General features: G+C 38.9%; 1 protein-coding gene across 1 annotated transcript in view; it reads left to right on the top strand.

Annotated features, from left to right (window-relative positions):
• The window catches only part of LONP2 (lon peptidase 2, peroxisomal), a 62,845-nt gene that overhangs the window by 14,831 nt on the left and 34,581 nt on the right, over positions 1–13,433 (top strand). The window contains exons 7-8 of the mRNA XM_075838385.1: positions 3,613–3,871; positions 5,582–5,723. Coding sequence (XP_075694500.1) covers positions 3,613–3,871; positions 5,582–5,723 — 401 coding nt within the window. The remainder of the gene's footprint in view (positions 1–3,612; positions 3,872–5,581; positions 5,724–13,433) is intronic.

Genomic DNA, 13,433 nt, shown 5'->3' with positions numbered 1-13,433 from the left:
GACAAATCTGGGATTCTTGTTGTGTGAGAGATCCACGTTGCGTGCAGTATTGTGTATTGTGTATTGTGTAGTGTTGTCGACCCCCTTCCTCCAGATTCCTGGGCTGGTTGGGACTGTAGGAGGATCGCTAGTCGGGGGCCCGTGTTTAGATTGGAGAGTGACCGGCAATAGCGGTGCGCCTTGGTTTTGAATGGATCGGATTGATGTGTATACACAATAGATACAATGTATTGTTTTGTTTTTTGTTTGTTTTTTTATTTTGTTGAATGTTGCAGAACCCTTTGCAGCATTTCCTTTCAGACATGCAGTAAGATTCTTTTAATCTGGCATTATGTAGACATAATAAGTGCCGGATTATCAGATTTTCCGGATTATCAAATGGTCATATAAAACCTGTAGGAGCTTTTAGAACCTTGTGGAAGAAAGTCCACAATAAGTTGCTTATACTATATGCCACTAAATATTTTTTTTAAATTAGTCACCTGATTCCATATAGTCCTCAAGTGCCCATACACATATACAGATTAGATGAAAGTGGCCCCGAAGTGTCTGGCGGCGGCGGTGTATTCCCCTTTCCCGATTGAATAAACATGCGAGCTGAGCGCACATGTGTATACGGGAGTCGGGAGGAATAGCTGTCGGCCAATGAGCATTCACCCGACAGCTCATGTAACGTGTATGGCCGGATTGACCGTAAAATTCCTGTAATATGTCACATGATGCCAGGTTTTCACACTAATGTATGACCTTGTTACGTTAATGCAGAATATCTGCCAATCCGGCGCCCATCAGGTCCTATGGATGCCAATTTAAAGGAATTTTACTGAAATAAGGCCACTAGGGGGTGCAGTTTTATTGCTTGATGGTCCATTTTATGGCTATGTTTGAGTTGCTATCTTCCTAGTGTATCGGACGTTGTGTACAGATCATGTGTAAAGTATTAGCCCCCTTCTCCTGCCCAGTTTGGTGACATTTGCCCCCCCCCTGTAATCATTGCCTGTTATCTGAATCACTGGAGAAAGAGAAAAGTAAACATTCCCAGAGGCGGCTGATTTTTCGTTCTTTTTCGCGGCGGTCCGTGTTCCATCAACATTGCGGTTTCAGGAAAATAAAATAAAAGCGCAGGAGAACAGCAGACAGAAGTTTGGTGCGGAGCCAGCTCATTGTTTCCGCAGAGCGAGGAGGAACCTTTAACTACGCACAGGGGCCGCCCGACCGAGGAAAACATCGCCCCATTCCCAGGAGATGCCCGACATTCCAGCCGTCTGACACAGACCTAAAAACGAGCCCCGTGTTATTGTCTGTAGTGATTCAGGGAAAGCTGGGTGATCGCAAATAGGCTGCAAATAGCTTCCCCAGGTGCTGTCACCCAGCTTTTCCAGACTCCTGAAAAGCTAATAATCTGATCATTATACGATAAGGGACCTTCTATACCCTTCCAGTTTATTTCTATCTAAAAATAATCAACTGAGTTGTCATTTATTCGATGAACTATCAGTTACTACAGGTGTCTGTACCCAGCTTTCCCGGACTCCTGATCGGTAAATTCGCCTTGCTATGCGGTAACGCCGAGCCAGGTGACTATCGCTGCGTAACCAGACAGATTGATCAGTCCAGGAAAGGGTGCCATTCCCTGCTGTGATGGCTATAATGACTGTCACCCAACTTTCCCAGGATCGGATAATATTTTGATAATTTAGGGTTGCTGTTTTTTATTGTAAGGAGTAAGTAGTCTTTAAATGTGTCACCTATGTAACTCTCAGAATTACCCCCATTACTACCCTACCCACTTAGATCATCAAGGTGTCACTAACCCTTCTCACTATGGGACCAATGTGTCTGGACTGAAACTTCCATCGTCCTTTAATTGGAAGGAGACGGTGGTGAAGTAATCCGCTTGGTTGCTGCAAGACCCCTAATTAAAGATCCACGAATGTCTCTCTCTGCGGCAGAAGACCCCACCTAATCCTGCACCGGGGAGCGTCACAGCCCCATTGTTCAGGACATGACACAAAGATTTCTGGAGAAGGATTTGTATTAAGCCGAGGTTTTTTCAAAGATCAAAGGAGTCCAGATCCTAAATGTAAAATTAATAAAGTGACATGAAAAGGACTGGAGGATGAGGCAAATCCGCGTTCTCCAGCTTTACTTCCCACGAGTCACCCCTGCGCCCCGATGTAAGACGTTCTCCTGGGGGGGGGGGGTGACCGGGTTGCAAAACTTGTACCGTGCAGCTGACACCCAAATATTTTTTTCCATTAAAGGGACGCTTCTCCTTTAACAAACTACATGTGCTGATATTTTGTTTCAATAGGAAATCATAGGGAGCATCACACTATATAGATGGCTACAAAGTAACTCCATCTGGGAAATTGTGTCATTTTCCTTAAAGAACCGGTCATCGCTCCTGACTTTTAGTAAATAATTGTATTGCACATGAAATAACAATTCTGGGGCGTCTTTTCTTAGGACTCTGTGTTGTGCCGTCCCTCTGTTATTCCTCCTAGAAATGTATGAATAAATTGACAACTAGGTGTTACCAGTTGGGGTTGTGTCCCTACAGACTGACAGTGTCCAATCAGGGCTGACAGAGTGGGACTGTGTAAAGACACGCCCCTTTGACAAGGGGAATGGTAACACCCAGTTGAGAATTTATTCGTATATTTCTAGGAGGAATAACAGAGGCACAACGCATTATTCTAAGAAAATTTGTTCCTTATCACATTGGGAATACAAGGATTTACTAAAATAGACCTGTCAGGAGAGGTGACAGATCCTTTTTGAAGTACCGAAGTGCCAGTCGGGCAAGCATGATGTGTAAGCAAGCTGCAGCACATCAATTTGCCAACTGTTGTATAATAACTATGCAGGTTAAGTAATAAAATCCTTGCTTATTCTGTCCTTGCCAACTCTATGGCGTGCCCAATGTTTACAATGTGAGGAGCTGAGTGTGGGTGGGGCTTCAGTATGATTGACAGCGTTGCTCTAAGATCCTGTTCTGGGAGATCACTGATCAGGGAGCGATCTGTATTATAGAACATGGTTCACACACAGTATTACAGGATATATAGGTCTGTGGTTTTTTATTACTGTACTGTATGGACGATCATCTCCTGACAGCAGAAGATCGATAGGATGAAGCGGTTTCCCCTCCTCCCATGGATAAACCTGATGTCTTCCTTTGATACCACATATAAAAAATGATTGTCTCCAGATCTGGAGCACAATGTACATTAATCTTCATCTTAATATTGCCTATTAAATGTTATTTACTAGAACCCCTTTAAGGGGCGGAGCTACCCCATAATGATGTCATAAATTGACATCACACCCCTAAATTAATGTATTCTTATTAAGTGATCCCAATTAACGGCGCAAAACACCAGACGGGTTGATAGAAAAGCTGGAAGGGATGTGACATGGGGGGAGAAGCGAGGAAATGATGGAAGTTTCCACAAACGGTAAAGCCCCCGGTGTTTAATTCTGAGCATACATAACAGATACGTGAACATGGCTAGTACAGGACGTGCTGGTACTTGTAGTTCTACATAGCAGAAGCTCCTTTTATAAATGTTTTCATTTTATTTCTCCCCTCTATGAATTTCTCTGTAGATCGTCTGGATATCCGCGCGGCCAGAATACTGCTGGATAACGATCACTATGCCATGGCGAAGCTGAAGAAGAGGGTCCTGGAGTATCTGGCCGTCCGTCAGCTGAAGAACAATTTAAAGGGTCCCATCCTGTGCTTCGTGGGACCCCCGGGAGTTGGGAAAACCAGTGTAGGACGATCCATCGCTAAGACGTTGGGGAGAGAGTTCCACCGGATCGCCCTGGGAGGAATTTGCGATCAGTCCGATATCCGCGGACACAGGTACGGTGGTCCGGACATTGATTTTTAGCCTAATCAGAATGAAGTAAATGTGCAGCTCCTTAGCGTGCCCTCCGTGATCGAAGTCTCGTAACTGGACCGCGGCTGATCACATGCTGCGACCGTCCGCCGCTGACCGATGAATAGTCGTCTGTTCACCGCAAAATAGCAAAGAACAAGCGCGCTGCTGAGCGACACGTTCCGGCCTACCTTCACTTCTCTATTATTACGCTGGATCTTTGTATTTCAGACCTCACAATGTGCCCAGGATCCGTCCTTAGGGTCACGTCCCCACACTGGGCACTCGCGTAATGGGGGAAATAATCTGATTATTACATAATGCCTAAAGTCGTCCAGCCTCGGCGGTTTCCAATTTATAGAACTTAATTTAAAACGAAAAGTTATGAAACTTTCTATTTTGTTTTGATTTTTCACCATTTTCAAACTCTCTGCTTACTGTCAGTGAATGATTGTAAGCGCAGAGAACATTTGTGTTTAGATCCAGAGGCTGAAATCCATAGGGTGTATTTACAAGATGCGGTCATATCGTGATTTGACTGACGCGTGAATACATCCATACAAAGCTGATCCTGCTCTCAGTTGAGGTTTTCGTTACAATTGTATCCAATCTAAACAATCCTCTGTGAGATAAAGCAACTGATACATTTAAAATGTTTTACATTGATACATTTTATCAAGTTATAGATTTAACCCTTTCCTTTCGTCCACTTCCTCTACCTTCTCTAAATGCTTTTTTTTTTGTGTTTTTTTTTTTTGTAACCTGCACTGATACATTGCAGCAAACTATCAGGACAGGAGAGACATTTGTGCTGCTAATCTATTTAGCTCCTAGAGGGTTGTCTGGATTTCATATAATTGTAAAAACAACCCTCATCGGTGAGAAATATTCGTTTTTGATGTTTTTTTATTAGCATCTGGATGTAAACCGGAATAATTCCATTCACTGAAAGAAAGCAGAGATTTTGAAAATATTGAGCCATTGACTCAAAAGCCTATTATAAAGTTGCAGAATCTTTTATTTATCTGACTTCCTATAAGGCTGAGTTCACACATTACAGATTTTCATTGCAGATTTTACCCTTTAAAATGCTAAAGGGTGAGATCTGCGTCAAATCCGCAACAAAATCTGTGACAAATCCGCAACGTGTGCACTCAGCCTAAAAAGTCAGTGTGGAGAACTTAGGCGGAGTTCACACGTCATGGTCATATTGCGGTCTTTGCGATGTAGTTTCACCAAGATAATCGCTGACCGCAAAGTGTGAACGCAGCCTTAATATAAGCATATAAAGTGTTAATACCTGCGCAGCAGCGGGAGTTCACTTTCCTGCATCTTGTGATTTTACATTATAAACATTCTTCGTCAGTCCTGCGGTGTAGATTCATCTTTCATGTAAGGAATTCTCGGTGAGATGGGGATAGGGCAGCAGATCCTTATCTGTGATATATATTGTATATACTGCGGGGAACATCATCTCCGCTGCTGCAGTGAAGGAGTCCACCTGTCCCCTGTCCCCCACCCCCCACATATAACCACATAATCCGTTGTTGTCACCTGTGGGCCATGTCCTCGGTTACTGAGCAGCAGCCTGAACATATTGGAGCCTATGGATCTGTAGCTTCACGTCATATTATACATCTGCTGCCATTTAGAAAGTGTACTGACCATTTGCTGTGGGCGGCTTCCATTTACAGACGCACCTATGTGGGAAGCATGCCCGGGCGTATCATCAACGGGCTTAAGAGCGTCGGGGTGAACAATCCAGTTTTTCTCCTGGATGAGGTTGATAAGCTTGGGAAGAGCCTGCAGGGAGACCCAGCAGCGGCACTACTGGAGGTGAGAGGTCCTGCACGTCACATCAGGACTACAGAACATTACTACTATAATACGGCCCCCTGTGTACAAGAATATAACTACTATAATACTGCCCCCTGTATACAAGAATATAACTACTATAATACTGCCCCCTATGTACAAGAATATAACTACTATAATACTGCCCCCTATATACAAGAATATAACTACTATAATACTGCTCCTATATACAAGAATATAACTACTATAATACTGCCCCCTATGTACAAGAATATAACTACTATAATACTGCTACTATATACAGGAATATAACTACTATAATACTGCCCCTATATACAAGAATATAATTACTATAATACTGCCTCCTATATACAAGAATATAACTACTATAATACTGCCCCCTATATACAAGAATATAACTACTATAATACTGCTCCTATATACAAGAATATAACTACTATAATACTGCCCCTATATACAAGAATATAACTACTATAATACTGCTCCTATATACAAGAATATAACTACTATAATACTGCCCCCTATATACAAGAATAGAACTACTATAATACTGCCCCCTATATACAAGAATATAACTACTATAATACTGCCCCCTATATACAAGAATATAACTACTATAATACTGCCCCTATATACAAGAATATAACTACTATAATACTGCCCCTATATACAAGAATATAACTACTATAGTACTGCCCCTATATACAGGAATATAACTACTATAATACTGCCCCCTATATACAAGAATATAACTACTATAATACTGCTCCCTATATACAAGAATATAACTACTATAATACTGCCCCTATATACAAGAATATAACTACTATAATACTGCCCCCTATATACAAGAATATAACTACTATAATACTGCCCTAATATACAAGAATATAACTACTATAATACTGCCCCTATATACAAGAATATAACTACCATAATACTGCCCCTATATACAAGAATATAACTACTATAATACTGCCCCCTATGTACAAGAATATAACTACTATAATACTGCTCCTATATACAAGAATATAACTACTATAATACTGCCTCATATATACAAGAATATAACTACTATAATGCTGCCTCTATGTACAAGAATAGAACTACTATAATACTGCCTCATATATACAAGACTATAACTACTATAATACTGCCTCATATATACAAGAATATAACTACTATAATGCTGCCTCTATGTACAAGAATATAACTACTATAATACTGCCCCCTATATACAATAATATAACTACTATAATACTGCCCCTATATACAAGAATATAACTACTATAATACTGCCCCTATATACAAGAATATAACTACTATAATACTACCTCCTATATACAAGAATATAACTACTATAATACTGCCCCTATATACAAGAATATAACTACTATAATACTACCTCCTATATACAAGAATATAACTACTATAATACTGTTCTTATATACAAGAATATAACTAATATAATACTGCCCCCTATATACAAGAATATAACTACTATAATACTGCCTCCTATATACAAGAATATAACTACTATAATACTGCCCCTATATACAAGAATATAACTTCTATAATACTGCCCCCTATATACAAGAATATAACTACTATAATACTGTCCCTATATACAAGAATATAACTACTATAATACTGCCCCCTATATACAAGAATATAACTACTATAATACTGCTCCTATATACAAGAATATAACGACTATAATACTACTCCTATATACAAGAATATAACTACTATAATACTGTCCCTATATACAAGAATATAACTACTATAATACTGCCCCCTATATACAAGAATATAACTACTATAATACTGCTCCTATATACAAGAATATAACGACTATAATACTACTCCTATATACAAGAATATAACTACTATAATACTGTCCCTATATACAAGAATATAACTACTATAATACTGCCCCTATATACAAGAATATAACTACTATAATACTGCCCCTATATACAAGAATATAACTACTATAATACTGCTCCTATATACAAGAATATAACGACTATAATACTACTCCTATATACAAGAATATAACTACTATAATACTGTCCCTATATACAAGAATATAACTACTATAATACTGCCCCTATATACAAGAATATAACTACTATAATACTGCCCCCTAAATACAAGAATATAACTACTATAATACTGCCCTAATATACAAGAATATAACTACTATAATACTGCCTCCTATATACAAGAATATAACTACTATAATACAGCCCCTATATACAAGAATATAACTACTATAATACTGCCCCCTATATACAAGAATATAACTACTATAATACTGCTCCCTATATACAAGAATATAACTACTATAAGGCCCCATGCACACGACCGTGCCCGCAATCACGGCCCGCGATTGTGGGCACGGCCGGCCGCTGACTGACAGCCGCATTTTCGGGCCGTGCTCCCATACAAAGTATGGGAGCACGGCCCGCAAAATGTGAAAGAACGGACATGGTCCATAATTCCCAGAACATTTCCACGGCACTGACACCCTTCCGTAGTGCTACGGAAAGGTGTCGGTGTTCAATGAAAGTGAATGGCTCCGTTTTTGTGGTCCGCAAAAACGGAGGTTTTTTGCTGTCGTGTGCATGGGGCCTAATACTACTCCTATATACAAGAATATAACTACTATAATACTGCCCCTATATACAAGTGTATATAACTACTATAATACTGCCCCTATATACAAGACTATAACTACTATAATACTGCTCCCTATATACAAGAATATAACTACTATAATACTGCTCCTATATACAAGAATATAATTACTATAATACTGCTCCTATATACAAGAATATAATTACTATAATACTGCCCCCTATATACAAGAATATAATTACTATAATAATGCCCCCTATATACAAGAATATAACTACTATAATACTGCCCCCTATATACAAGAATATAACCACTATAATACTGCCCCCTATATACAAGAATATAACTACTATAATACTGCCCCCTATATACAAGAATATAACTACTATAATACTGCCCCCTATATACAAGAATATAACTACTATAATACTGCCTCCTATATACAATAATATAACTATTATAATACTGCTCCTATATACAAGAATATAACTACTATAATCCTGCTCCTATATACAAGAATATAAGTACTATAATACTGCCCCTATATACAAGAATATAACTACTATAATACTGCCCCTATATACAAGAATATAACTACTATAATACTGCCACTATATACAAGAATATAACTACTATAATACTGCCCCTATATACAAGAATATAACTACTATAATACTGCCTCCTATATACAAGAATATAACTACTATAATACTGCCCCTATATACAAGAACATAACTACTATAATACTGCCCCCTATATGCAAGAATATAACTATTATAATACTGCTCCTATATACAATAATATAACTACTATAATACTGCTCCCTATATACAAGAATATAACTACTATAATACTGCTCCTATATACAAGAATATAACTACTATAATACTGCCTCCTATATACAAGAATATAACTACTATAATACTGCCTCCTATATACAAGAATATAACTACTATAATACTGCCCCCTATATACAAGAATATAACTACTATAATACTGCCCCCTATATACAAGAATATAACTACTATAATACTGCCCCCTATATACAAGAATATAACTACTATAATACTGCCCCCTATATACAAGAATATAACTACTATAATACTGCCCCCTATATATACAAGAATATAACTACTATAATACTGCCTCCTATATACAAGAATATAACTACTATAATACTGCCCCCTATATACAAGAATATAACTACTAGAATACTGCCCCTATATACAGGAATATAACTACTATAATACTGCCCCTATATACAAGACTATAACTGCTATAATAATGCCCCCTATATACAAGAATATAACTACTATATTACTGCCCCCTATATACAAGAATATAACTACTATAATACTGCCCCCTATATACAAGAATATAACTACTATAATACTGCCCCTATATACAAGAATATAACTACTATAATACTGCCTCCTATATACAAGAATATAACTACTATAATACTGCTCCTATATACAAGAATATAACTACTATAATACTGCCCCCTATATACAAGACTATAACTGCTTTAATACTGCTCCTATATACAAGAATATAACTACTATAATACTGCCCCCTATATACAAGACTATAACTACTATAATACTGCCCCCTATATACAAGACTATAACTACTATAATACTGCTCCTATATACAAGAATATAACTACTATAATACTGCCCCCTATATACAAGAATATAACTACTATAATACTGCTCTTATATACAAGAATATAACTACTATAATACTGCCCCCTCTATACAAGAATATAACTACTATAATACTGCCCCCTATATACAAGAATATAACTACTATAATACAGCTCCCTATATACAAGAATATAACTACTATAATACTGCTCACTATATACAAGAATATAACTACTATAATACTGCCCCCTATATACAAGAATATAACAACTATAATACTGCCTCCTATATACAAGAATATAACTACTATAATACTGCTCCCTATATACAAGAATATAACTACTATAATACTGCCCCCTATATACAAGAATATAACTACTATAATACTGCCCCCTATATACAAGACTATAACTACTATAATACTGCTCCCTATATACAAGAATATAACTACTATAATACTGCTCCCTATATACAAGAATATAACTACTATAATACTGCCCCCTATGTATCAGAATATGGAGACGTTTATGTTGCTGATTCTCTTATTACACTTTGATACATCACTGTTGGACATTTCGGGTTGAGCAGCAGGATTGTCCGTTTCTTGCGTTATTAGAATATCTTGCGGATACGTTTTGGTTTGGGTGACACTAGCGCAGTAGATCCGGATCCTCTCGTCCTATAAACTTTCTCCACTGTCTGTGCTGTGAGAACAGAATCTGTCGTCTTCCACCTCTTAAAGATGCGCGTTCTCCTTTCTCTGGCTTCGGTGGAATGACGAGTCACTGTTGACTCTGTATGGCTGAGCGGACATGCTGGGCTTTGTAGTTCCACCACAGCTCAACAATGTAAAGAATGCGTCAAGTTCATAATCAAATAGTAACAGTTGAAAAAACTTTTTTAAAGGGGCCATTTCAAGAAGAAGAGGGGTGTTCATATTTTGAGCGCATATGACTTTTTTATACGTTCGCCTTCTCATTTACCTGCCGTGTAGATCGCATTTTTCATTTTTTTTTTGCCCAAAGTTTCGGTTAAGAAATCCTGAAGTTAATCTCTGGCAGAGGACACACAGGTTTCATTGGGAAGTTGGCGCTAGGAGACGACCGGGTAAAAGAAAATCTGTTTTTTACGGCCCGAGCTTAAGAGGGGCCATAAAGCGCAAAGAGAGAGAGTGATGAGGTGCTGGAATAACATAAATATCCGCACGGAGAATCTGAGCGGAGGGTCAGAGGAACTCCAGATCCGGGTGGAGGTGATACAACGGCTCCTTTTACATAGGACAGAGTTGGCATAAATGGATCCTCTAAGAAAAACATGGGACCGCGGCTAGAGCATAGGGTAATATTAGGCAATTGCTTAAATAGCGATTCCAGAATGTAACGTTACGGCAGAAATTCTCCATCAGGGATCCAAAGGGAATTCCGTCTTCACCAAGCCGGTGGAATGATATTGGATCGGTCCGGTCGTCACGTTAGGGAGTTGCCATTAAAGCAATTGTCTAATATCTTCTACAACCCTCTCCACATCTGGACCTGACTTCTGCAGATGTAGCGGATGACTTTTATAGGTTCCATCAGAGGTGATTTAAGGGCACGTGAGGTGACTGGACAGGTTGACACATGAGCTCACAGGCTCTCGGGGTTCCTCTATCGCCCCGGGGCACATTCCCGTCCACAGCTGGTTGTGATCTCAGTAGATGTTTGCCGGCGTCTTGGTGTCCAGTTCACACAGAGAGATGACCAGCGCAAGTCTATTGATCCACAGGGAGGTAGGAAATTGTCCACTGCAGGATTGATGGACGTCATATTATCATGGACACATCTGGTTCACTTTAAACCTTAACTATTTGCAGTATTTAAAGGGACACTAACCCTGCAACTCGTCTGACATCCATTAACTGGGCAGTTGAATACAATCTATTGTTTTCTGTTATCAGCCATGTTAGGCTGGCGAAAGGCTGACTGTAGTGTTCTTAAATGGGATGAGTGACAGGAAGTCCAGAAACGTCCCCACCCCATGATCCCTACTTTATATCACACATCTCCAGTGCTAAAATCCTGCAGATACATGACATCATATGTGACTGATATCAACCGCTCCTCTTATATCACTCCAGCACTATTATATCCTCCAGAGACATTACATCATATGTGTGACTGATATCAGCCGCTCCTCTTATATCACTCCAGTACTATTATATCCTCCAGAGACATTACATCATATGTGACTGATATCAACCGCTCCTCTTATATCACTCCAGCACTATTATATCCTCCAGAGACATTACATCATATGTGTGACTGACATCAGCCGCTCCTCTTATATCACTCCAGTACTATTATATCCTCCAGAGACATTACATCATATGTGACTGATATCAGCCGCTCCTCTTATAACACTCCAGCACTATTATATCCTCCAGAGACATTACATCATATGTGTGACTGATATCAGCTGCTCCTTTTATATCACTCCAGTACTATTATATCCTCCAGAGACATTACATCATATGTGACTGATATCAGCCGCTCCTCTTATAACACTCCAGCACTATTATATCCTCCAGAGACATTACATCATATGTGACTGATATCAGCCGCTCCTCTTATAACACTCCAGCACTATTATATCCTCCAGAGACATTACATCATATGTGACTGATATCAACCGCTCCTCTTATATCACTCCAGCACTATTATATCCTCCAGAGACATTACATCATATGTGTGACTGATATCAGCCGCTCCTCTTATATCACTCCAGCACTATTATATCCTCCAGAGACATTACATCATATGTGACTGATATCAGCCGCTCCTCTTATAACACTCCAGCACTATTATATCCTCCAGAGACATTACATCATATGTGACTGATATCAGCCGCTCCTCTTATAACACTCCAGCACTATTATATCCTCCAGAGACATTACATCATATGTGACTGATATCAGCCGCTCCTCTTATAACACTCCAGCACTATTATATCCTCCAGAGACATTACATCATATGTGACTGATATCAACCGCTCCTCTTATATCACTCCAGCACTATTATATCCTCCAGAGACATTACATCATATGTGTGACTGATATCAGCCGCTCCTCTTATATCACTTCAGTACTATTATATCCTCCAGAGACATTACATCATATGTGTGACTGATATCAGCCGCTCCTCTTATAACACTCCAGCACTATTATATCCTCCAGAGACATTACATCATATGTGACTGATATCAGCCGCTCCTCTTATATCACTCCAGTACTATAATATCCTCCAGAGACATTACATCATATGTGTGACTGATATCAGCCGCTCCTCTTATATCACTCCAGCACTATTATATCCTCCAGAGACATTACATCATATGTGACTGATATCAGCCGCTCCTCTTATATCACTCCAGTACTATTATA

The sequence above is a fragment of the Rhinoderma darwinii genome, chromosome 9 (assembly GCF_050947455.1).
Source record: "Rhinoderma darwinii isolate aRhiDar2 chromosome 9, aRhiDar2.hap1, whole genome shotgun sequence".
NCBI lineage: Eukaryota > Metazoa > Chordata > Amphibia > Anura > Rhinodermatidae > Rhinoderma > Rhinoderma darwinii.
Note: the sequence above shows the minus strand (reverse complement) of the source record. Positions and strands in the feature narration are given on the sequence as shown.